Below are 27596 nucleotides of genomic sequence, written 5' to 3' on the forward strand. Positions count from 1 at the left end.
GCGACACCAATCACCCCGTTGCATTACAGCTTGCAGTAATGATGCATAACCCGAACTTCTGCTCTTCTGATGGAGACAATACCTTCTTCTGGAAGATTATACAGGAGTCGTAATCCGTGTCATCAGGAGTCTTCGTTTTCTGACCAACTTGAATCGATGAATCCCAGAGAGGTTCCATGATGGTAGTGGCAACAAACCTGAAATAAAAATAGCACTGCGTGTACTGAAGCTCACCTGGATCAGAAGTAACAGTTACGCAAACATTCTGCGTTGATGAACTGGTAGGGCAAACCAATCATCGCCATATACTGCAACCACAAACTCAGTTGGATGGCAACCCATTGTTGCTTTTTGACCCTCCAGTTTTCCGCTGACTACATCAAGTACCTCTTACAAACACTGCATCTGCCGAAACTTCTCCTAACATGAGCTTGTCATACAATCTAATCGTTTACTGGAGATCTGGGATATCAGCCATGTGTCTCACTGAGATATGCTGTACCTGGGCTCCCTGACGACTTCTGTTCTTCCCCTAATGCCTTGTACCCTCCCATTGCTGCTGGCCCTGTTCTTTGAACAACCATTTTGACTTGAGCAAGTGGGATATTGTACATCTGTAGAGTAACGATTGCATTTATGGCAGTCAACAAGCAAATATTCTCTGACTGCCCTTGCTATAATGGCTGGATAATTAGTAACACAAATGATGAAAAAAAACATTTGAGCAGCTCTCAGAAACCACAGTGCGGTAATCTTCATCCTGATTAAACAGCACTTGCATCATGTGGAAGGAAAGAAGGAAAAAACGGAGACCTAAAGCAAATTATGACACACAATTCTTCACAATACCATGAGTGAGACATTATAGCCACTGATATTGACTTCTGTGGCTGGAGAATAGCTGCCATGAATATAGCCTGTATTTGTTGTCATGGTTCTGTATGTCATCAATAACCTTGGGAGGAAAAGTTCAGTCTTACTTTGGGGAACACTGGCAGGTGAATTAGTAAAAAGTACTGTGGCATTAACCTGATGCAGATGGGACACAATAAGTCAAATATTCCATTGCTCATGGAACATGCAGTCATTAGGATTTGTCCATTATCAGGATCTCACATTTTTAATGACTCACTACCCGAATGAGAATTTGGCAACAAGGAATCGTGCACAGCAAACAACACTATAAACTGGTTGTCAGGATCCTGATTCTCCATTTGTTCACAAACTTTTTCAGGTTTTAATGTCAAAGTATAGTTTTTGGTTTCACACCTTTTTACATGACATATTAAACAATTAAAAACACGAGGTACTGTTATTGTTTTGAAAAACTTAGCCCAGGGGGAGAGCATACATGGACATGTAGGTGAACCGAGGATCAGTGATTTCATTAGTCTTTGTTTTGGATAGTCCTTGGTCCCTTGTCAAAGGGCTGTTTGAGAGGCATGCGTTGGCCAAGATGTATTTTTCCAGTGCAATGTCTCCACCCTCCCCCTCTGTTACTTTCAATCTTTCTTCCTTTGTACCATCGTTCTGTTCAATCCCACTGCTACTTACAATCTTCCTTCCTTTACCCCATCGGCCTGTTTCAACGGTCCACCAATAATCTCCCCTCCATCAAACATCCTTTCAACAGTCCCTCCTTCACCCCATCAGTCTTGCCTTCGGTCCCGTGGCCGTTCCTCGGTCCGGTGGAATTATTCTCAGTGTTCCCTCCATTTGCGCATTCTTTAATTGGGCACGTTCGACCCGTCTGTGGTCGTTAACCCATCGGGTGCTCTCACATGCATGTTCATGACACTTGGTGCTCATCGTGGCCTGCGAGGTGCAGCGCTTATCGCAGGCATGGTAAAGTGCAGAACTGTACGAGTGGGTGTTTTGTGCGCACAGGGAGGGGGCTGGGGGCTCTTGTCGCATGCGGCTTTGGGCACATAAAGGGAGGGCGGGAGCTACGTTGAAAGTTCCCTCAGAATGGAGTGGAAAATTCCACAAGTGACGTCGCGGACCCACCCCCATCGGCTGCGGACCAATGGGAGAGAGAGAAAGTTTGTGGGAGGAGGGAAAAGAGTTCATGAAAGTAGAAGCAGCAGAAAAGCAGAAGTGAACGTGGAAAGCTCGCACGAGCAGGGACGCAAAGAGCTCATGAGAGAAGAAGAGGCGATAACAGAATGCAACACAGTTTGCCTGTCAGCGAACGTTCGTGCCTTGAAAGAGTTTTATGATCATGAGAGAAGCAGAAGGCAGAAGTGAACAGGCAAAGCTCATACGAGCAAGAACAAAAAGAGCTCCTGGGCAGACGGCTCAGAGAGCAGAAAGGCTGAGTGAAGAAGACTCAAAGACTGAGAAGGCTCGTGAGGGAGGGAGAAAAATGTGCGAGGGTAAATAAAGGAAGGTTTCACGAGCAGTTGTCGTCGAGATTCTGTGGAAAAAGAGCACTCCTTCCACGAGCATCATCCTGCCCTCTCAATCCTGTCAGCCACGAAGGACGAGGATGGTGAACGGCAGCACCTCATCAACAGGGACCTGAGGAGGAAGAATCTGAGGCAGAGGAGGGCAAGTCGTCTGTCTAGCTCACATATCTGGGACGCTGGAGAGGACTTGTGTACCGAGTCTGGGCATCTCACGGACGTGGCTGCGTGTTCCCAATGCATCACATCGCCACTTCCAATTTTCCCTATCCATTTTCCTCTGCATTCTCTTATATATTTGGGCAGTGTGAGGTGAGGGAGAAAGGAAAAGGCTATTTTTCTTTTCTCCATACGTTACTTTTATTTTATTTTCAAGTCCTTCTTGTTTTATTATTCGCCCCTGATTGAATGATGGCCAAGTCTTTTTTGTAAATAAGATTGAATAAAAATACGTGTTCTGGATAAATCTGCTGTTTTGTGCCTTTTTGCTTTCTCGCTTTTAAATGATTGCTTGCTTGCATGTTTGTAATAAATAATTGTTTGTCATTTCCAATCTGTCTCAGTTGTCTTTTCCATCATTGGTCTGCCACAGTGCACAATTTCCATTCTGACACATGGGAAGGTATACCCCAATAATTCGCTTTGTTAGCCAGCGCACACTCACTGTAACGCTCGACAATAATCCGAGTGTGCGTTGAGGGCACGTGACCCAAATTAGCCGGCCGTCCACAGGTAAGGTATCATGCCAAGTAGTATAACCCAGCGTGGATTGGCCGTGCCAATCGGCGTTCGTGGTTGCCTAGCAACCTGCCAGTGTGCGGAATTATCTGTGCCCGGGAGTCAGGAGGGACCCAAGTGCTCCCCTCGTGGCAGGCCTCGAACCCCGGATGTATTTCTACACACACGAACAGTAACATTTCTATGCTGTATGTGCAAATACGGCAAAATAAATTACCCCTATACCCCATCATCATTCCCTCCTGTATGGAGTATGTATTGTAATCTTTGTTTGCATCATTTCATACCATGTTGCAAGAGTACTGCCATTATTACAGCTTAAAAACAGCAGAAATACCCATGCATTACCCACAACGTATGTGGGGCTCTGTTAAGATGCATTCTAATAATTTTTATTTTGAACAAGAGTGGGGGATTACTGTAATACAGTGATATTACGCTAAACGCTATTTGAATACGAGATGAATCAACAAAATGTAGCTCAGAAACAAATATTGTTTCCCCCAATATGGGACTACAGATATATATATAGATTGATAGTTAATATAAAATCGTACAATAACTTCCAGGTCAGAATTCACTGGAATATTCATCACAGGTGGCTCCAAAGACATCTTCGTGGGAAAAACAGCAACATTATTGGCTTTCTGCCATTTTAAATACTAGTACGTGCCCTTAAAAAAAAAAAAAAAAAAATTTATAATTATAATAAATAAATAAACCACACAGGCCGTTTCTTCGTTCTCACGTGCCCGTACGTGTATGACCCGGAAGTTCGATATTATTTGCAGTTACGATTATTCGCAATTTATTTTTAATACCCAATTATTCAATTAGGGATAATTATTCAATTCAACACGTATTTTACCTTTTCGCAATGTCGTGGCAAGGAAAAACAAAAAGAGAAGAGAAGAGTGAGAAAAAAATTTACTTCCTGGTTCGGAGCATACCAGCACTCTGATGTTCCCAAAATTTATACACCGTCTAATATGAAAACGATCATAACTTGGGCCATTCTGTTTATCTATAAATGCGCATAAGAAATCGAGAAATTATTAGAATACACGAAGTAATCACTCTCCGGAAGCCCGTACGTTGTAACCCGTAATGGGGAACGTGGCTGTGGTTCCCTTCCCCATCGGCCACGCCCACGCAACAACGGGTCTTCCCATTGGTTTGGTAAATAAATGGCCATAACTTGGGAAGCACTTGTCCGATTAATATCAAACCTTGAAAAGGCACATCCTCAGGTCCCCAGCAATATACCTGTCAAGTTTCAATTAGATCGGACCAGAGGTTGTCGAGAAACAGTGATCACACACACATACACACACACACACACACACACACACACACACACACACACACACACACACACACACACACACACACACACACACACACACACACACACACACACACACACACACACACACACACACACACAGCTGGAATTATAGATAGATACTATGATGAATAAATTTCTGAATACAGAATGTTGAAGTCGATCAGCAATGTGCAACTGATTGCCAAGATTACATTAAGAAAATTTATAGCCAATGCTAATTAATCGAAAAACAGTGGAAATTGAAATGGTGAAATGGTAACAAATCATTGAGTTCTCAAGAGATTTTGATTCACAATTTCTGAGCAGTTTATGGATAAACCGAGAGCCATTATATGTTTTGTGGAAAATGTTGATGGATCATGTTAGAGCATATAGTATTCATGAATAGTGAGGGCTCCGACTTTCCTCCTCACAGTAAAAATAGCACTGCACATCCTGAAGCTCACCTGGATCAGGGGCAAGTCACTCAAACCCGCCTTAAACACCTCTAGAACCTGATTTTTTTTAACGCTGTCAACAAACTTTAATACATCACAGGTGATAAAGATTATGAGCCTGGTGTTGGCGCAGTGGTTAGGACAGCGGCTTGGGATCCAAGAGGTCCTGAGTTCAAGCCCTGTTGGGCCACTGAATTAATACACCAGGGGGTTGACTCAGCCTGTCATCCTTCCGAGGTCGGCGAAATGAGTACCAGTATACTGGGCCGGTGTATACCCCGGTTAAAATATGTGTACCATGTCCCTGTGTCGTAAGAGGCGACCAGGGTTGCGTCAGGAAGGGCATCCGGCGTAAAACATGTGCCAAATCACTATGTGGATCATACAGATGATCCGCTGTGGCGACCCCTAACGGGAGCAGCCGAAAAAAGAAGAAGAAGAAGAGAGGTGATAAAGATTATGGTCAGGTTTCATTGAAATAGTGTGTGTAGTATCAGAAAAGAGGGCAAATACCTATTTTGGAGGGGCTCAAACCCCCGCAGACCCTTGTAGCTAGACCGTGATTTTTTTTAAATGCCGTGAACAAACTTTGGTACATCACGGGTGATGAAGGTTGTGGTCAAGTTTCATCAAAATTGTGTGTAGTTTCGGAGAAGAGAGAAAATACCTATTTTGGGGGGGCTCAAACCCCCACAGACCCCTCAAACTCGACCATGATTTTAAAAAAAATTATGCACCCTTACATAGTCTGCACATATACTGGGCGTAGTGGCATGCGCCAGTAATCCGGCTACTCGGAGGCTTGGGTTGGAGGATCGCTTGAGGACGGGGGCTCTGCACTAGGCCGTGCTATGAGAGGGTGTAGGGCAGCCCGGAATCATGGTGAAACCCAATCCTTATCCCTGTGTCGTAAGAGGCGACCAGGGTTGCATCAGGAAGGGCATCCGGCATAAAACCTATGGCAAATCAGTATGCGGATCATAACAGATGATCCGCTGTGGCGACCCTTAACGGGAGCAGCCGAAAGACGAACAACACATAGTCTGCACGTATGTCTGATAAAGCGGTACCGGTACATCTGTACGACATGGCTGCACCCATACGTCTGTCTGACACGGCTGCACCCATACTGCAAGATTCCTCGTCTTTCACAGTACAAGACTCGTGGACACGTAGCTCGGTTCACGTGCACGGAGCAAATCTTAATTCACCGGTTCACAACGCTCTGCCCGATGGAGACCACACCGACCTCGACACACACTCACTCTCTAGCGCCCTGTTGGCGCTATCCCTCTGACACGTACTTCTGGCTGATACGGCGGTACCTGTACTTGTGTCCGATACGTAACATAGAAAGTTACTGATCGATTAGTAAAGTGATGACGATCATGGCCGATGCTAAATAGAAACGCTGGGTAAAAAACAAACAAACGCTACTTACCCTCAGGTTATCATGCTTCTCCGCACCTGTTCTGTCCATTTTATTACTTTTCATTCAATTAGAATTATCCCGAAGCTCTGTGGGGATCGCGTCAGCTTTCAACCGCTTCAATTTACTCATCCCAAAATGGGAATACAGGTCAGTGTCGAACTAATTATCTTCAACATGGACGCTCCAAATGACAGTTGAAACATTTGGGCCACACCACCTTCCTCTGGTATATTTTACCTTGGCTCTCCAAATCTTCCGAACAGTTGGATCTTTTGGGAAAACATGCGTACTCACACCATCTCTGGTTGTATTGCTACAACTGGCAACAACACATCGAGCTAGCATTATCAGTACTTTTACAGAGTTCAGTGTTTCAACAAGGACAACAAGGAAATCCAACACAGGTGGAGGCTATTCAGCCCATCATGCCGGTGCGAACACCACACCCACCCAAGATCCAAAAAGAAAATGCCAAAAAATAAATAAAATGTTTTTAATTCATGAAAGAAAAATAATTTTTGTAATTTTTTTTTTCTTTTCTTCCCCTCGGAGAGGGGGCGTGGACTTGGTTAAAAACACACATCAACCACACAACCCCCCCTCCCCTTAACAAGACCCCCACCAACAGCATTCCGTACACAATCACCAATCGATACTCAAACTACCGAATTTTACGTACTCCTCATCATTTCTCCTTTTGCTCTCTATTTATAACCTTCTTCACCCCCATACTCCCAAGGCCCCAAATGACTTCACGCTAAACTTATCACGAGGCCTCGCCCTGCTTCTTTCAATAAACTAACTCAACTACCTGCTAAAACTGTTATGAACACAGCATGAAAAAAAAAACATAAGTACAGTTCCACAGCCCTGACACAAATCTCGATAACAAAATATGCAAAATGCTTTAGGACTGAAACTTAGCTTTCGAGGGCCTGGAAGGAGAGCTCGCCACCCAGTCCGCAGTGTGCGCCGATCCCTGAATCGGAAATCCGGAAGATTCTGTGTGGGTAGAGATTAGAGATTGTAAAAACAGTAAGATACTGGTAGGATTCTTTTATAGGGCTCTGAGTGGGAAGGAAGACGAGGAAGGAGGAGTACATGAATAATTCAAAAGGGCATGTGGTAAGGGAAGAGTATTGATTGTGGGGGATTTTAACTTGCCAGGGATACATTGGGTCCAGGAACAGGGAAAGGGCAGAGCAGATGAGGATTTCCTAGTTTTATTCCAAGATTGCTTTCCAAGGTCCAAGGTCTTTACACATACATTAACTACTCTCTGAGTGAAAGTCCCCTGCCTGACTACCATCTTAACTCTCCTCTTCTTTACTCTCAGGCTATGGCCACTGGTTCTATCACTGTCAACTCTGTTGAATAATTTATCTGCACTTATTTTATCTATACCTTTCATTATCTTAAACATCTCAATCATATCTCCTCGCAACTGTGGTGTAGCGGGCCTGCGGGGGCAGGGCATGATGTGGGGGAGCGTGGTGGAGGAGTGGTCGGCGTGATCACGTGCTTACACGGGATATAGGAGTGCGCGCCGCCTGAGGCGTCGTAGTGGTTGCTGTAGCCGTTGTGGCCTGGGAGCCTGTAAGTCGTGTGGCTTGTAGAGTGCATCGAGTACGTAATAAAGGGGAGTTACGGGCAACGTACTCACGCTCTCGCAATAAAGCAGGGTTGAACTGTTCCCCCGCTCGTGTCTGCCTTTGGAGCACCACTACCACGACACCACAGCAACTGCCTCCTTTCTCGTGTATAAAGCTCTGTCTCCTTCAACCGCTCCTGATAGCTGAGTCTAGCTCGGCCTGGAATCAATCTAGTAGCCCTACGCTGAACCCTCTCTATGACATCTTTGTTCTTCCGGAACTGTGGTAACCAAAATGCACACAATATTTTAGATGTGGCCCTCACTAAATTCCTGTACAATGTTAACACCACCTCAATTGATTTATAATTGATCCCCCTCCTTAAGGCCCTGTCACACCTTGACGTTTTAGCCAGCGTATGCCGACGTATGAAAAATTTGCCGAATACGCTGGCACACGTCGAATACGTTATGGGTAAGTTTTGTATACGTTAAGAGCACGCTGAAGCACGCTGGCATATGTCGTAGTACGCCGAGTACGTCGACAAATTTTCAACATGCTGAAAATTTTTCGACGTATGCCAGCGTATGACTCACACGTTCCGGATACTGGCCATAAGTTGTAGGCACATTACGCGATCGTTGACACATATAGACACACGTTACTTGTAAGTTACTCAAAAGTCGAAACACGTCGAGGTAATGGTTAGCGTCAGTGTTCCAGAGTCCCTGTTTTTTTTGGGGTTTTTTTTTTTCTTCGGTATGACGGTGATGTTAACACTTCGATTTATAGTGCGGTTATAATATAATATAATTAATAGGCTGCCGCTCAATGATTTAAATCATAACGCGAACACTTTAGTTAGTTTGTAATTGTTAAAATGGGTCCTCATCCGGTCTTTAATTAAAGTCTCCAACACCTTCCCCACAATGAAGTCAAGCTGACAGGTCTATAGTTTCCCAATTCTTCTCTGGATCCTTTATTAAATAATGGTGTTACATTTGCTACTCTAGATTACCGAGCTCTTCCTTTACTTCCTCCACTCCAACCTGGATCTTCTGTAAAAAGCCCTTCCTCACCTCCTCGATAGATACTCTCAGCTATTGGCAATTCTCTTGACTGTTCTTGTGTAAAAGTTGAAGAAAAATACCTGTTTAATAAGCCTGCCATCTCACTTTCATCACAAACCACTCTCCCGGTGCCCTTCCTCAATGTGCCCACACTGGTCCTTACCTGTTCTTTTCCCTTGATATATTTAAAGAAAGCCTTGTTATTATGTTTAATATTCTTAGCCATGTCCTTCTCATACTCTCTTTTGGCTTGTCGAGTTATTTTATTAACTTTCCTCTATTTACTCCGATGGTGATGTGTAAATCCAACATATTATTTTAAACATAATAAATGCCTCAACCACCCTGGTCTCCTTCTGCTTCTAGTTTTACACCTCATTGGAATGTACTCACTCTGCATTCTACACATTTGCACCGTCACACCGTCACCACCGCCCACCCCCGTTACACCGTCACCACTTCCAATATCCTCAGCAACCTCACTCCACAACCGTAACCAACTATTATCGACAAATTTCTCACATTCTGCTACTTGCTGCAAATTATCTATCGATGCGTTCCTTCAACTCGGTAATAACCTTCCTCAAGTGGACGATTTCCTCACACTTCCTACAACAACACGAACCCTGTGCTTCCCCCATTGTTGACGTGGCCCACATTGAGCAGCTGTGACATTTTACGTACGCCTCATCCTTTCTCCTTCGCTCTCGATATATATATATATATATATATATATATATATATATATATATATATATATGTATATATATATATATATATATATATATATATATATATATATATATATATATATATATATATATATATATGTATATATATATATATATGTATATATGTATATATATATATATGTATATATAACCTTCTTCACCCCCATACTCTCAAGGCCCCAACTGACTTCACGCTAAACTTATCACGAGGTCTCGCAGTTTGTCTTCTTCGAGATTATGTCCGGAGACGCAGGGATCACGACCAGTATCCGTGAGGTAAATGAGTTTCTTCTCGATCATTCCAGCTCCTCCTGCGCATGCGCATCGCAACTCTGCGCCCACCCCATAATGACGTCATCAACCCGGATACCGACGGATCACGTGATACTAAAGCATACGTCAGACGCAGCAGAGATCTCAAACACACAAAAGCTCGAACCAGACATTCACGAACCTCCAACATGGCGCCCCAACCCAGTCAAGTCGACCGTATGATGGATCCGTTCATCAGTTGTTGTGTAGCAAGGTCAGCCCACACCGAGGTTCTTCAGCTCAACCATTTTTAATGGCGTCTCCTGCTCCACTCTCTCCACAGCTCGCTGACGTCACTCCAAGTTGATAAAGTTTCCTGGAACACAATGAAAATCGAAATTGAACTACAACAAAATTTATCCTTCCACAACATCACGTGATCAGTCATTACATACAACAACAACAACAACAACAACAACAACAACATCAACATTATTATTTTTCCATTCTATAATGTGATAATGGTTGTTGTGATGGTGGTGCTGGAGGTGGTGTTGGAGAGTGACATTGGTAGTCATAATAGTAGTTGTGATGGTGGTGGAGATAGTGTTGAGACTGACGGTGTTTTTTGTGATGGGAGTGGTTGAGGTCGTGGTGTTGGAAATGGTATTGAGAGTGATAATGGTAGGTGTGATGGTGGTGGTGGAAGTTGGGTTGAGAGTGACAATGGTAGTCGTGATAGTGGTTGTGGTTGTTGTGGTGGTGGTGGTAAATAACGTTCTTCTTCTCCTCCAATCGGTTCATCTGACCATATTCTTGTTAAAGTGGGCATCTCTCTGGACGTTATTAGAGAACCACCTCAGCGCCATCAGGGTCTTCAAGCAGCCATCAAGCTTCTAGAATGGTCTCCCATCTCTGCTCTTTCCAACACCAACTCGTCCTGAGAATTATTTCAAAGAAACTTGCTCTCCCTCATGCACAGATTTATCCCATCTCGTCTTCAGTTGTCCTACCCTTCCTCCCACCCATGGTACACTGAAGCTTGTGGCGAGACAGTTGTCCTGAAACAACTTGCCTTCGCCTCATGGAAAGCAAACCCAACTGAAGCCACTCTCAGTTCCTTCCACAAAACTTAGAATAAGTGTGTGTCTACCCTCAGGAGAGCCAGAAAACATCTTTCTAATCTTGTCTAAACTTCCAAACCTGTCTCCCTCCTCCATATCCTGGTGGCATCTAGTTATCTGGTGGCATTACTTCACCAAAGGTGAAGGAGGTAATGTTTTCACCCCTTTCTGTCTGTTTGTTTGTTTGTTTGTTTGTTTGTTTGTTTGCGTGCAGGATATCTCAAAAAAGTTGTGGACGGATCTGGATCTGGATGAAATTTCGTGGGGAGGTTCGGTGTGTGACAAGGACGAGCTGTTAGATTTTGGTGAAGATCCGGATCCTGATCCTGATCCAGCGACAATAATTTTTGAAGTGATTCTTCACCATTAAGAGATAGCATCAGAAACAATATATAGCATGATATCTCAAAAAGTTGTGGACGGATTCGGATGAAACTTGGTGGACACGTTGAGTGTGTGAGAAGGAAGAGTTGATTCAATTTTGGTGGATCTGAATCCGGATCTGGATTCGAGAATTACTTAAGTGATTCTTCACCTTTGAGAGATGGGACAAAACTAATAAGTTGTACGATATCTCAAAAAGTTGTGGACAGATTCGGATGAAACTTGGTGGACAGGTTGGGTATCGGGCAACGACGCATTGATTCCATTTTGGTGAATATCCGAATCCGAATCTGGATTCGAGAATTATTTAATTTTTAAAGTGATTCTTCACCATTGAGAGATCGGGCCAAAAACGATATATGACTGTATAGCATGATATTTCAAAAATGTATTGGGCCCGATATGTTCTCGTGGATGAGGCATAACGTGGCAGAGGCGTTTGCTCTTCCGTGTGCCCCTGAGTTAATTCTGTTTCTGGTGTATGTTCCCCCTCCATCCTCTCCCTTACCTAAAATGCCCGCCTAGCTGACACTGCACGTGAAAAGGCTGAATGCCTCAAGTCCGTGCTTGCTTCGAAGTCTTGTGTCCCAAACCCAACACTTTCTCTACCCACCTTACCCAGTTGCACCCAGCTGTTCCTGGACTCTGTGTCCTTTTCTCCCGACAAGGTGGAGAGCTTGCTGTCAAACCTCCACTCAGATTGTGCAACTGGTCCAGACGGCATCAGCCCACGTGTCCTAAAAACCTGCTGTGCTGCTCTTGCTCACGCTCACTCTGTTCTATTCACCTTCTCGTTTTCTCAAGGTGATCTGCCATCTGCTTGGAAATCAGCAAACATTACCACTGAATAAAGAAGTGCAAAAACTGATCCCTGCAACTACAGACCAATCAGCCAACTACCAATCATCAGCAAGGTCATGGAATCCATCACTGCTTCCACCATCAAATCCGTTCTCTTCTCCAATGGCTTGATTTCCAACCATCAATTTTGATTCAAACCAGGTCACTCTACCCTGGATATGCTGCTTCTGCTTTCCCAACAATGGAGAAACTCAATGCCAGACTTGAGATCTGAGGCATCTCCCTCGACATATCGCAAGCTTTCGATACAGTATGGCACCTTGCCCCGCTCATCAAAATCTCCACTCAAGGCTCACAGGCTTCCTCTCCTGTCACAGTCAACGTGTAGCCCTTGATGGAATTTTCTCATCCCCTCTTCTTGTCCAGGTTGGAGTTCTTCAAGGCAGTGTTCTGAGCCCTGTGTTTTTTCTGGTTTTCATCAATGATCTCTCTGACTCTGGAAAATTCTCTTTATCTCTTTGCTGATGACTCCACCCTTTGCCATACCATCTGTCATTCCTTAGATTGGCAAGCAGCAGCCTCTTCACTCTTTGCAGATCAGGATGAAATCACAAGATGGTCAAACACATGGAACATGTCTTTCAATCCTGACAAATCTCACACTCACTGTGTCTCTCCAAAAGGACCGTCTGGAACCCACACACACACACACACACACACACACACACACACACACACACACACACACACACACACACACACACACACACACACACACACACACACACACACATACACATACACACACACACACACACACACACACACACACACACACACACACACATACATACACACACACACAATCTAATTTCTCAACAATCCTCTTGAAGAAGTCCTTTCATCCAAGCTTTTTGGTCTTACTATCTGCCATGATCTTTCCTGGGAAAGCCAAATTTCCAAACTGGTTTCCAAAGCCAGTCGCTGACTGGGTTTGGTAAACAGCTTTGCTCTGTCGTGCAAAGCCCTTTCTTGGCACACCTGAGCTCCTGACCACCGACATAGCTTTAATCCACAGCCTGATGGTGCACTGCTCTCCCGTCTGTGCTGGTGCTCTCGCCTTACACCTAGCTCAGATTCACGCTATGGATCATTTGTATCTCCTGTGATGAGGCTGAGTCTTTGGGTCTCTTACTCTCTCACCACAGGCAGGTCAGTGGCCTTTCTGACTTCTACTGTCTTCTCACTTGCCTTGCCCCCCCCCCCGCTCTGACTGCGCCATGCCTCCCCCCATATTTCCACAGGGTGCTCAAGGTCCGCCAACAACCCCCTTCTGGTGAAAAGACAAAAATCAACAATCACTGCTCACCTTCACTCTTTCATTCCTCTTTTTTCGCGCCTTTGGAACAAACTCCCACACTCTCTTTAATCCCACTCTTCCCTCCCGGTCTTCAAAGCAGATATTCACCACCATCTCATATCTTCCCCCATAAAAAAACCATGATCTTTTCTACCACCATGACCCCACCCCAAACTCACCTCCTTCAAATTCCCTGCTTTCCTTTGTGAAAGTCCCTGTAGTGTCCCTCTTGTTTGCCCCGTGTTCCCCGTCCCATCCCTCACCCTTCCACAGATCTCCTCATGTCTCTGTTCCCCACTGGTTTGTCCTTCCCTCTCCCGCCCCTCTTGTACATTTATATTGTACATTGTATATTTTATTGTACATTGTATATTTACATGATAACAGTCAAAATTAGAGGGGGAGCACTCGGTGGAGTGCAAAACCTCTGCCGCCAATACTGCTGGGTCACTTAAGTGAATCTGATATCCTATTCATTGTAGGTCAAAACGGATCAGACTATACTGAACCACGATTGAATAAACTAAACTAGATCGACGCGCAAGTACAAATGCCAAAGAAAAAATCGAAATTTTTTGAAAAAAAAAGTTGCAAAATTTGTTGTTTTTTCTCTAACATTTTTTCGGGGGTTGGAAATCACTTAAAACATGTAGAAATGCAAAAAAAAATTCAAATATTTTCCAAATAAAATCGAAATTTTTTTGAAAAAAAGTTGAAAAAATTTTTTTTTGCCAACAATTTCTTTTTTTGGGTTGGAAATCATTTAAAGCATGTAGAAATGCAAAAACAAAAATTCAAATATTTTTTTCAAATTGGCCGCCATAGCGGCCATATTGGACTTTGGACCATGTCCAAAATCTAATGGCATGATCCTTGGACCATACCTAATCCCCCCACCAAATTTCGTCAAAATCCGTCGAGGAGTTTTTCCGTAATACTGTTCACAAACAAACAAACAAACAAACAGACAGGGGTGAAACAGTAACCTCCGCCCATCTTCGATGGCGGAGGATAACTAGAGGGGGAGCACTCGGGAGAGTGCAAAACCTCCGCTGCCAATACTGCTGGGTCACTCAAGTGAACCTTATATCTTATTCGTCAAATATGATGTCAACAGTGCTGTCATAGTTATAGTTCTTTTCTCCATTTTTTTGGCGGTGGTGGGGCGGGGGGGGGGGGTTGGAAATCACTTAAAACATGGAAAAATGCAAAAAAAAGAAATCGAAATTTTGTTGAAAAAAAAAGTTGCAAAAATTTTTTTTCTCCAACAATTTTTTTGGGTCGGGGAGGGGGGGTTGGAAATCACTTAAAACATGTAGAAATGCATAAAAAAATTTCTCTAAATTTTTTTGGAGGGGGGGTTGGAAATCACTTAAAACATGCAGAAATGCAAAAAAAAAAAAAAAAAAAAAAAAATTTTCCCTAACAATTTTTTTTGGGGGGGTTGGAAATCACTGAAAACATGAAGAAATGCAAAAAAAAGGTTTTTTCTCTTACAATTTTTTTTTTGGGGGGTTGAAAATCACTTAAAACATGTAGAAATGCAAAAAAAAATTATCTAATAATTTTTTGGGGGGGTAACAATTTTTTGAGGGGGGGTTGGAAATCACTTAAAACATGTAGAAATGAAAAAAAATTTCTCTATTTTTCTTGGGGGGGGGTAACAATTTTTTTGGGGGGGGGGTTGGAAATCACTTAAAAATTGTAGAAATGCAAAAAAAAAAAAAAATTTCTCTAACAATTTTTTTTTGGGGGGGGGGACCAAGTCCAAAATTTAATGACATGATCCTTGGACCATACCTAACCCCCCCACCAAGTTTCGTCAAAATCCGTCGAGGAGTTTTTCCGTAATACTCTTCACAAACAAACAAACAAGCAGTCATAGACTGGTACTTACGAAATCGTCAACTTGACCTCTGACCTTGTCTAATAAAAGCTGTCTCCAGAGAAGGTAGCGACGCAAACCAGACGTTTCTACGATGATTCTGTACCAAACCATCAAAAATCGAATGTTTTGGATGTTTGACCTCACTGTGACCTTGACCTTTGACCGATTTTGACCAAAATCTAATCAGCACTAGCCATCAGCCTCCTGAATCACGTGGGTAATTTAACATTGGTAGCTTCTTCCGTTCTCGAGTTGTCGTGCCTACAAATAAACAAACAAACAAACAAACAGAAACGGAAGTCATCAATATACTTACGAAATCTTTAGATTTCGTAAGTAACAAACAAACAAACAGAAAGGGGTGAAAACAGTAACCTCCATCCATCTTCGAAGATGGCGGAGGTTAATAACTTCAAACAGAACAGGAAGTGAATCGATGACGTCACCATGCCACATTATTTATTAAAATATCCAGTTTTGTGTAAAATCGCTGGTTTGACATGAACTCATCCTGGGAGTTGATTCTTCATTGTGAGATTCAGTGAGTGTGACGTGTGAGTGTTATTTATAGTTTTGGTTACCATGGTAACATGTGTGTATTTCATTTATCACTCATTTTGGGACTCAAATGGTGTCATGTCAAAAGGTGTGGGACGGTTAACCTGTCGATGACGTCACAGTGGACATTTTACACGATCCGGTTTCTCAACGTCACGTGACATTACTGGACATAGTCCGTCCATATAACTTTTTGGGATATCGTGCCAGATATCGTTTTGACCCCATCTCTGAATGGTGAAGAATGAGTTAAAAATTAAAATAAATTCTCCTTTCTCTATCCCGATCCGATCAATTCGTTCTCTTCAAACACCAGGAACACTGACGTCACTGAGGTTGTTTGACGTCACAATGATAATTCCAACAATACATAAGGTAGAGACGTATTGTTGAAACGTCAGTTGGAGGATCGACGGACGGCAGAGATGTTGCTTCTTATCGCGCTCTTCGTGCTGGTCGTCGTCGGTGGGACATCGCGACCTCCGCAGCAGGTAAGTGGGGATTGTAAGAGATGACGGACTCGGGAAGGAACTCAACACGAAAGGAGTTCGTTTATTAGTAGTTTGTGTGGTTCAATGTAAAAGGGAACGGGTGGTGTATTGAGAGTTTGTAACTCCATCAAGTTGTTCGTGCCCGCACGGGATTCCACACGGAGTACGGATGGAGGAGGGAAAAATACAAATGACGTCTTGTATCATGGAGCCGGCAAGTTGGGAGGAACAATTCACATTGATTACCACGTGGGATGTAAGTTAAATGGTCCAATGGCGGCGAGGTGATCCACGTGAAACGGTTTGTTCGATATTTGTACCTTTTCATACCGAGGGGTCCGAAATATAAACTTGTATTGGAGTGAAATCCGGGGATCAATTGGGAATTAACCGTGGGATTGGGAAAGATGGAAGGACAGGGAGTGATCTCTGGTTGGAGGAGAGTGATGGTCATGTTATAGAAGTGGTGTTGGTGGTGGTAGTTGTGGAGGTGGAGGTGTGTTGAGCGTGATAATTGTCATCGTGATAATGGTAGTTGTGGTTGTGGTTGTGGTGGAGGTGGTGTTGAGAGTGACAATGGAAATTGTGATACTAGTTGTGGTAGTTATGATGGTGGCGGTAAAGTAAAATTTCAATTTTATTTATTGTTTTGTAATTTCCTTTATTGTTAAATTCAAACTATTTTGCACTTTCCTGTATTTGGAGATAAACTCTGAAGATTTTAATAATTAATTTAAGAACCAGTACCGCAACAATGACGCAATGTGGATAACATGGTCACAGTGCGTGATGACGTCACAGTCGAACAATGTTGAATAAATCGTTAAATTGTTAGTTCCCAAGTTCGATGCTTGGCATGCACCAGGTACCAGAGATGACGTGGGTTATCATCTTGGCCTTGCTGGTCCTCCGTATCGAAACCTCCAGGTCACCCTGGCACGTAAGTGGGGATTTGTAAGATACCCTCGGGGAAAGGTACACACAAACTGTCACACGTTGGTACTTTTTCAAGTTGATAAACTGGATACATTTGTCGTTTTACAGGGAACCTGTTTGGGACATTTTCTTTTGTCTTATCCGAGTTTAATTCCATTGTTATCGGATCCATTTATAAAAGCTGTCATCCTTGTGCACCAGAACCAGGATATTCCGTCACAATGGGACAGCCGCCTTAACGTTCTTTCCCTTCAGAGACCAAATTAAGATGGCTGTCTTGTCCAATGGCAATTTTTGGGAGAAGTCAAAGATTCCTGGAGTAGCCTTTAAAAAGGAGTAGGCCAGTGTGTGTTGGTGCACAGTTTACATCCCATATTTAATCTTCCTAGTCTGTCCTTTCAATGGTTGCGATCTCTCATTGCCATGAGGATGTGATGAGGAATACAAAAGAGAGTTTATCTTTAGTTAGAAACTGCAGGTTGAGGGTTAACTTTACTCACCAAGCAAAGTTGGAATTTGTCCCTTCAAGAAGGTCCTTCATGGTCTAGTCGATGGAGGAATCTTCAGGGGACACTTTACTCATTGGTGGACGTTAAAGATCCCACGGTGTTTCTCACAAAGAGTAGGCGAGTTATCACCAGCATTCTAAACAAATCACAAATTCCTTTCAAACCCTTTTACAAAACTGTTCTTGTCAAACATGGTCACAAAACGAATGTACCCAGTGTGAGTAAAATGACACCTTCATGCTGGAGAGGATTGAAAACGGGATGATGATGATGATGATGATGATGATGATGATGATGAGGATGATGATGATGAAATGTACCTTGAAAAGTTGGGTCTAAACCCTTATCTTTAACAAATGATAAATTCTCATACATTCCATGACCCGTTGTGTTTGAACTCGAAAAAAAAATTTCACCAACATCTTGTTCTTTGTCACGAAGTTTTGGATTTTGTTAAATAATTGTAAATATATTGTTTAGTTTAATTTGAAATGTAATAAACTTTTCTCCTGTCCCTGCCCTTTTCCATATCCATAGATTTACCAGAATGAGGCTGCGGAGGAACCACCGATCTCCACATTTTGTGATGTGGTCTTCGTCTCCATTGCCATCTTCTTATTTGTGGTGGTGATATCGTTTCGACCATCGTCGTGCTTCAATATTAAGAAGAGGCACAATAAAAAGCCCCACGTTCACTGGCAAGGAACACAAGTGACATTTTCATCAATATTATAATTCCTTCATCCAAGGGGACAAGATCGCTCAGGAATTTTAAACGAATTTACATTTAATTTTCACAAATAACGAGCAGAGTACCCACCCTCTGGGTGGGTCGAGTTTGAACATTACTTGCTGAAAAAGTGAAGTCTGTGTTTTCAAGAAGACTGTTGATGTTTGTGTGGTGTGTGTTTAAAAGGTTCTCGATGGTTTTCAGGTCTAAAGGGTATGTTCCAATTGAAGTTAGGGTCGAAGGGGTTGAAAGGGTCCAGTTTCTCAGGCATGTAAAAAGGGTCTAACAAGTTTAACTGGTCTAAAGCTCGAAGTTGTCAATTGTGAAATCTGTCTGAAAGGTGTAAAGGGTCCAAATTGTGTGAAGGTCCAAGGGGTCCAAAGGGACTTCAGGGAAGTAAAGGTTTAAAGTGTCTGTGGGGTGAAACGGTTAATGGGTTCCAAAGGGTGAAGGGGTCTGAAGGGTCTTCAAGGGTCATGGGGGTCTTTACGGTTTTGGTGCACTGAGTGATCTTGATGTTCTTTGGGATTTTATCATTATTTGGGGGTCTGAAAGGTCATGGGGGTCTACAGCATCTTAAGAATTTTAGGAAAGGTTCCTGTTATTAACAACGCTGACATTTGGCTTGTTCAACATTTTGATAATCCTCATACTCACGTGGAGCATCGGTGTCACTGCCCAAGCAGGATCCTGAGCAAGGGTTACACGAGATGTTTTGCCATTGCCTTCCCAGCAGTAGTTTTGGCAGGAATTTGTAAATTGGCCATACTGCCACCAATAGCGCGCCCACACTTCATTCTCAAACATCACCGTGGGGATCTTTCACATCCATCAATTGATGGCAGACGGGACACCCAGTTTAACGTACATCGGAGGAACGGCACACACATTGATTATTCACCCAGTCGGTGAAACACTCAGGATGCTAACCCAGGCTAGTGAGACAGCTTCGAGTCAAGTGTGCGTTCCTGGAAGCCATCCTTTCAGCCCAGGTCATATCTTCATGCATTTCTTTCGGTTAAACGTTAAACTTTGCCTGCATGTGGAGCTTTTGAAACGCAGTGTGTGAGAAGGGACCGCTAGAAACGGGAGACAGCCGAAAGTGCGACCTTACAAACATATGGACAGACACCACACTTCACATTATATAATAGTTACTGTACTTCATTTTAGCTCAAACTGACAAGTATTGTGTCTGTTTCTTGCAGTTTTGGATGTGGCCGCAAACATTTAAAGAACAAAATTGGAACGAAAGAGCAGCCGTTGCTCGAGGAGGTTCCAAAAACAGAAACAGTGGAGCTGCAGGATGTAAAGGAACAGGATCAGAGGATGATGTTGTGGCAGAGAGAGAATGAAAAACTACAGGAGATGGGGGAAAAGTTGCACCAAAAAGAGGAAGAACTGAAAGAAAGAGAACTGTTAGTTCAGCTTGGAGAGCAAACAGTTCAGGAAAAAGTTGTGCAACAAAAATATGAGGAAGAGGAATGGACGAAAGAGAAAGAAAAGCAGAACGAAATCGAAAAAGAACAGCAGAGGAAAAGCAAGGAAGAGGAAATGAGAAAAAAAGATGAAGAGGAGAAGATAAGAAAACATAATGAAGAGCTAAAGAAAAGAAAGACGGCAGAGTGGAGGCAAATAGAGGAGGAAGATCGGAGAGAATTCCAAAAATTTGTGCAATGGAGGGAATCAGTGTATCAGGAGCATACACGTGCATGGCTTGAGATCGAACGAAAAGAGAAAGAGGTTCTCAAGAGTGAGTACATGGTGGAGAAATTACAGAAAGGGATTTCAGAACTCGAGGGAATGGAGCAGGAAAAACGGGCTCAATTCGAAAAAAGGAAGATGTTAAAAGAAGGGGAAATAAAACATAGAGAGATTGAGACATGCCGGCAAGAGGAAGAGATTAGAGAACGAGAAAAGGATGTTGAGAAAATGGAGAGAGTGTTGAACCAACGAGAAGAGGAGGAGCGTGGTCGGCAAGAGCGATTTTTAGAGACAAAAAAAAGAAAAGAGGAAGAGTTGTTCAGGAGAGAAAAAGAGGTACATCAGCTGGAGCAGGAGATTTATAAGAGGGAAAAAGATGTGCACTCTCGGGAACAAGAGGTTTGGCGAAGTGAGGTAACGGAGGAAAAACGACGAGAGGAGGAAGAACAGAGACGAGTGGAACAGGAAAACCGGAGACGACGAGAAGAGGAAAACCGGAGATTAAGAGAGGAAGAACAGAGACGAGTAGAACAGGAAAAGCAGAGACGACGAGAACAGGAAGAACAGGAACAACGAGAACAGGAAAAGCAGAAACCACCAGGACAGGAAGAACAGAAACGACTTGAACAGGAACAACTGAGATTAAGTGCAGAAGAAGAAAGACGACTCAAACAGGAAGAACAGAAACGAAGACAACAGGAAGAACAGAGACAAATAGAACAGGAAGAACAGAGACGAGTGGAACAGAAAAAAGAGACAGTAACTGATCAAGAACTCAAAAAACCTTGTCAAAAATCTGACGAGACCAACGAGGAGGCAGAAGCAAATGTTGATGCAGAGGAGGCAGAACATGTGCAAAAGATTGCTGACTGGAAACTGCATCGACAGCAAAAACGGAATGAGAATGTCATTGAGTGGTCTCAAAATTGGAATGAGAAACAACGGGTGAAGCAGCAAGAGAAACAGCTGCTCAAAGAAAAGGAAAAAAAATTCAACAAACAAATGAAGAAGCAAAGACGGGCAGAAAAGAAAAGTACAGAAATTGAACTGAAACCCCATGGTGTTGGTGTGATACAGCAACAACAGAAGCCTCGCCATGATAGCGAGCCACAACAACAGAAGCCTCGTCATGATAGCGAGCCACAACAACAGAAGCCTCGTCATGATAGCGAGCCACAACAACAGAAGCCTCGTCATGATAGCGAGCCACAACAACAGAAGCCTCGTCATGATAACGAACCACAACAACAGAAGCCTCGCCATGATAGCGAGCCACAACAACAGAAGCCTCGCCATGATAGCGAGCCACAACAACAGAAGCCTCGCCATGATCGGGAGCCACAACAACAGAAGCCTCGCCATGATAGCGAGCCACAACAACAGAAGCCTCGCCATGATAGCGAGCCACAACAACAGAAGCCTCGCCATGATCGGGAGCCACAACAACATAATCCTCGCCATGATAGCAAGCCACAACAACAGCAAAAGCTAACACAAGATGTTGTTCAACGGTTCCAGCAGGAACAGAAACCTCATTCTGATCAAGTGCTGCAACAGCAGCAGAAGCAGCATGGTGTTGAGGGGCCCGGCCACATTCAGGACCTTCAACAGGTAAGCATTCTTACAGGTAAACACTTGATTTAGCGAAGAATAATATCCTCAATTGTAGAGATAATTGTGATTATAATTTTCGTGGGAAAGGTAACTTATTGGCACGGTCATCTCCACCCAGGATAAATCACAAGTATTTTAACTCCCCTTGATTGAATTAGATCAACGAATTCACCTTTTAACTGATTACCTGTTCTATCAGTGATTTTCATTCTGTGCCACATCCTGAACAAGTTATCAAACTGATGAACATATCAATGTATTTAATCTTTCTTATTTTTATTGTTTTTCCAAAGACCCCTCAGAAGAGACGCCCGTTCCCGCCTCCACCACCGTCATACGTCAAACCATCCTACCGGATGGAACGTAAGTTACTAAGAATCTTACCTTGCAATACAAGTTATCCGAAACTTTGTCTAAATTAGATGTTCCTCACCTCCATCGTGCCCCATTTCGTCTGTGCTTCAGAAGTGTTGAAAACAAATCAATATTTAGCTTCACTTGAAGCCAGACAAGCACCAAACAAACATTACAATTGGTGAAAGTCTGGGATGAGTATCAGTGTTTCCACACAGTAGTCATTGTGAACACCTGGATGTTCATTAAAATTAATTGTTTGAAAAATCGAAATTTTATTAAAACCCACTTTCATTCAGTGATGAAAGACTTGAGCTCTCTTCCATGAAGCACTCCATCATGGTTCACTTCTACGTCATCAGATGAGGTTTCGTTATTTTAATTCGGACAGTAAGTGGGGATTTGTGGGCTCTGTCTGAAGCACAGGAATGATGGAACAAATTGCAGAAATTCCCTTGTAAGGTGACAGAAACTAAACGTTCATGCAAGTCCAGTGGGAGTTGGTGATGGAGAAAATCAAGAAGTGAAGGTGGAGGGAAAAGTGAAATAAAACATGAACTGAAATGTAAAAAATGAGGGAAAGGGAGAAACACAGAGATGGAGAGAGATAGATATTCATTCCAGGGTTGTGATGGAAGGCAGGACAATGATGGAGATTATAATGACAATGTTGTTGAGTGGTTTTGACTTCCTTTTGTTGATGTGTGTGCAGAGGAAGAAGTCATATTTATGGCCGCTGGAGAGGAAGATGCCATGTTTGGCTGTGATTCCCTCATCACTCCTTCATGCAAGCTCTCCAGGAATGCAAAGCGATTCACCAGGCTCATGCAGATGGCTGATTCAAGCTTTTTCAAATGAACAATCTCCAGAACTAAGGTACGGTAAACACTCGATGGACTGATTTCATCACCTGGATCCTTTTTGTGTCCACGTTTGTCAATCTGTCCCTTCCTTGTTCAAAATATCATGATGAGAACTAAATAATTCCAAGTGTAGAGAATTTAATAAGTTGAGTGAATCCATCAAGCAGGTGGAGTCTCTCCCTGGTTCATACAATCAATGCCAATCATGAAGGGAACTGCAGATATTAACCCTTGGTGTTCGCTGCTTGACTTCATCACTGTACATCATGTGTGACTTCATCACTGTACATCATGTGTGACTTCATTACTGCACATCATGTGTGACTTCATTACTGTACATCATGTGTGACGTCATCACTGAATATCATGCGTGACGTCATTTCTGTACATCATGTGTGACTTCATTGCTGGACGTCATGTGTGACGTCATCACTGAATATCATGCACGACTTCATCACTGTACATCATGTGTGACTTCATTACTGCACATCATGTGTGACACCATCACTGAATATCATGCACGACTTCATCACTGTACATCATGTGTGACTTCATTACTGTACATCATGTGTGACGTCATCACTGAATATCATGCACGACTTAATCACTGAATATCATGCGTGACGTCATTTCTGTACATCATGTGTGACTTCATTACTGGACGTCATGTGTGACGTCATCACTGAATATCATGCACGACTTCATCACTGTACATCATGTGTGACTTCATTACTGCACATCATGTGTGACATCATCACTGAATATCATGCACGACTTCATCACTGTACATCATGTGTGACTTCATTACTGTACATCATGTGTGACGTCATCACTGAATATCATGCGTGACGTCATTTCTGTACATCATGTGTGACTTCATTACTGGACGTCATGTGTGACGTCATCACTGAATATAATGCACGACTTCATCACTGTACATCATGTGTGACTTCATTACTGCACATCATCACTGAATATCATGCACGACTTCATCACTGTACATCATGCGTGACGTCATTTCTGTACATCATGTGTGACTTCATTACTGGACGTCATGCGTGACTTCATCACTGTACATCATGGATGACTTCATTACTGTACATCATGTGTGACTTCATCACTGTACATCATGCGTGACGTCATTTCTGTACATCGTGTGTGACTTCATTACTGTAATAACAAACACATTTAAACTCGAACGTTGTATTTACATTTCTTCCCCTCCATTTAGCTGCTGCCATCATCTGGATTGACTTCAAATATTCTGCTGAATCATCTCCAGTCTGAACTGTGACCATGGTCTCCTCCATCTCATCGACTCAAGGACTTGGTCAATCAGAAATCCGATTTGTTTTTTTCCCAACATCCTTCACCCCAACCAGATTACCAAACCCACCTGCAGATTCCATGTAAACAACTTCAATCAAGATCTCATTCAAATCCTGTCCTTAAAACATTCATTGTGTAATTATTGAAAAATTCTCTTCTAATAACTTTTCCTGAATAAAGGTTCCTTTCCATGAGCATCTTTCCATGTTTCTTTAACTTTGGTTTCTCATTTCACTCTCACATCCAAACCTCCACCCTTCAGTTATTCCAGTTCAATGACGGGTGTTCAGTTTCGAGTCTTATTTATTTTCATTATTGTCTCCCTTGAGATAATTGCAGTTCGTCCATCTCTGTTGCATCTTGATCAAGGAGATTTGTAAACAGCCTGACCTTGCTTTTTCAGAATGTTCTCAACCTCTGAAATTATTTCCTCATTATTTGTAGCATCTTACAACTGTGGCAGTTCATCAGCACAGTAATCCTCAATATCATGTCTCTCACCTGATGAAATGGAGAGTCATGAGAGCCTTGACACTGCAATCCCACAAAAAGTAGCCACAACCTTTCCAGATGACACTTCAATGTTGTTGTGCTTCCAGGGAGGTAAGACGAGCACCAAGGGTTCATCGCACAATCGGGGCTGGATAAGTCACATGCCAGACAGGCCATGGCCTCGGGCACCATCTGAAGGGGCCCCACACCTATGGCTTTTGGATGAAGCCTTCACCAATCTCTACAAAACTGAATTTGAATAGACAATTAGGGCATTGGATGTGGCCTTCAACATTTAAAATGGCCGAGGGCCCCACAACGTCTTAAAACGGCCGTAGGCACAATGTGTGCTTACACGGCATGCTCTGCTATTTGGTCTCAAGATCAAAGCAGTGAACCCATAACTCTTCCTGAATCACAATCTTGTTCATGACGCCCTCGACGTTTGTTTTAAACTGCTTAAAATATTCCCTGGAGGTCAAATCAATCTCTCCTCAAATCAGCAGTCAATATCCTGGGAACCCATCTCACTGAGAACTTTCACATGATGGATAAAATTCTAGTATCCAGATCTGATTCTCGGTGAGGATGGACTGCCCTGACCCAGTGATTGGACTCGGTCTCACCAACGTTCCTGTTCATCTTGCGTTGTTGGTCAAAAGCTGTGGAATGTATCAACTTCTTCGAGTGTGGTTGCCTCTTTGGGACATCATTATCTTGGCTCAGACTCAGTGCTGTTTCTTTCTCAAAGAAATTTAGTTGCCCAGTTGTTATGTTTCAGTGGCGCATGAAGGGACATCATCTCCCAGTGTGAACGCCACGTCCTCATGAATTCCCTTTGGACCTTTCTTATAGAGTTATTTGACTTATTGCTCTGATTTCAGTCCTTTCATTTGACCAACTCATAGTTAGACTTCTGTTCAGAGGTCTTGCGAAAATAAACAAAAGGTTGTTTATAAATAAATAAAAACAAGAGTGCATCGATCGACGATCGATATTTATTGGGTCTGAACAAATCATTAAATGAGTCAAGCTGGAGACTTTCTGAATGGCCGTCAACATGCTTCTCATTGGCTCCCTCTATCATTTCATTTTCATTGTTCCTTCCACAACCTCTCTTTCGTTATCCTTCCTATCTCATCATATGTCCAGTCCATGCTCGGTGTTATCTTTATGGCCTTCAACAGTGTTATCTTCATCCAACACCTCCATCTTTTCATCTCCAACTCCCTTTCATGATATCAACCATCCTTCATAACCTTTCTCCCAAAATGTTCAGCAAATCTTTATGAATATTTTATTATGATTGAATTGAATAAATGTTCTATTTCTGTTTATACAAATTAATCAATAAAAACCATCTGTGGTAAAAATCTCCTTGTGAAGAAAATGAAATCTCATCAAATGGACACAACACAAAATGTACTGGGGGAATCGTCCACTCGTTCAGTCCTTCTTCATTCATATGCAGCACAAAGTTGTGGGGTAGCATCATTGGCTGACGGCATAACTATGTCAGTGATGCAATGCCCTATGCTGGTTCGGGCAGGATTTGGAATTTGTTCATGGTGCTGATGATGGCTCACCTCGTCTTCACAAAGGACACTTTGGGATCTTCAACGTCCACCAACTAATGCTGGCAGGTGGGATGCTCAGCTTACTGTCCAACCAAGGGTGGGTACACACATTGATGAATCACTGTGCCTGTCAAACACCGGGATGACAGTTTATATCTTGGTCAGGGTTCGAACCCAGGCGAGGCAGCTGAGAGAGCATGTGTGTCTCTCCAACCAATCCTGTCTGTGTGTGTGGAGTGTGCATAGGCGGCTGTGTGAGTGGTGTTGGGATGCGGCCATAGCATGTGGAGGTGGTCATAGAATGTGGAGGCGGCCATAACATTTCTCCAATGTGAAAGTTTCACACTATTTTCAACATGTACTCACCGAAACCACGCTCCGCGCAAAGTTTCTAAAATGAGGGCTCTTTGGGACGTCAATATATCCAGTGTTCACAATGTGATTTAAAGAATTTCTTTATCTGCAGTGTTTATTCTTACATTTTTTTGTGTCAAACGCACCTTCTGAGGTAGTCAGCATATACAGAAGAGGGTTTTACATTGCAGACGCTGTTTTCTAGGAGTGGTATTATGCTTCTCAGTAGTGTCCTTCTCGATACAGTCCAGGTTCTGTCGACGACAGACGTAATGACGTCAACGAATGACCGATGATGTCATGACGTCCTGACGCCTCTCAGCGGTGACGTCACACGTCGCCATGTAAACGAATGTAAAATGAAAAGTGTTTATTCTGCTTCAGAGTTGAAGTTTGACTGTTGGCACGATGTGCGATGCACTCTTACTGGTACGAAGTTTCTTTCAGTCCAGGTCACAGTACCGAGAAAAACGTGACGCGACCGCGAGGAGGAGCACAAAATTGGTCCTTCAGTATTCATATT

General features: G+C 43.0%; 1 protein-coding gene and 1 long non-coding RNA gene across 3 annotated transcripts in view; one reads left to right on the forward strand and one right to left on the reverse strand.

Moving 5' to 3' along the window:
* Positions 1-18707, reverse strand: part of LOC147015845 (uncharacterized) — a 39788-nt gene extending 21081 nt beyond the window's left edge. For both annotated transcript variants that reach the window (XR_015049888.1, XR_015049889.1), the window contains exons 1-4: positions 18600-18707; positions 18048-18192; positions 10208-10381; positions 83-7362 (exon numbers count right to left, since the gene is read on the reverse strand). This is a non-coding gene — a long non-coding RNA (uncharacterized LOC147015845). The remainder of the gene's footprint in view (positions 1-82; positions 7363-10207; positions 10382-18047; positions 18193-18599) is intronic.
* Positions 16269-24838, forward strand: LOC147015846 (uncharacterized). Its single transcript, XM_085848430.1, has 6 exons — positions 16269-16611; positions 18594-18754; positions 19995-22101; positions 22398-22467; positions 23171-23334; positions 24553-24838. Exons 1-5 carry the CDS (start codon positions 16546-16548, stop codon positions 23314-23316), a joined length of 2550 nt encoding a protein of 849 aa, XP_085704556.1. The 5' UTR covers positions 16269-16545; the 3' UTR covers positions 23317-23334; positions 24553-24838.
* Positions 24839-27596: the final 2758 nt, after the last annotated feature.

Source organism: Eptatretus burgeri, chromosome 12, assembly GCF_056783735.1.
Source record: "Eptatretus burgeri isolate ZD-2024b chromosome 12, Ebu_testis_v1, whole genome shotgun sequence".
Classification (NCBI taxonomy): Eukaryota; Metazoa; Chordata; class Myxini; order Myxiniformes; family Myxinidae; genus Eptatretus; species Eptatretus burgeri.

What these genes read in the sequence shown, in the direction of transcription:
- LOC147015846 (XM_085848430.1), top strand. Translation starts at nt 16,546, where the DNA reads ATGTTGCTTCTTATCGCGCTCTTCGTGCTGGTCGTCGTCGGTGGGACA. An exon ending in CATCGCGACCTCCGCAGCAG is followed by an intron (nt 16,612 to 18,593) that starts GTAAGTGGGGAT and finishes CCATATCCATAG; the next exon opens with ATTTACCAGAATGAGGCTGC. An exon ending in AAAAAGCCCCACGTTCACTG is followed by an intron (nt 18,755 to 19,994) that starts GCAAGGAACACA and finishes TGTTTCTTGCAG; the next exon opens with TTTTGGATGTGGCCGCAAAC.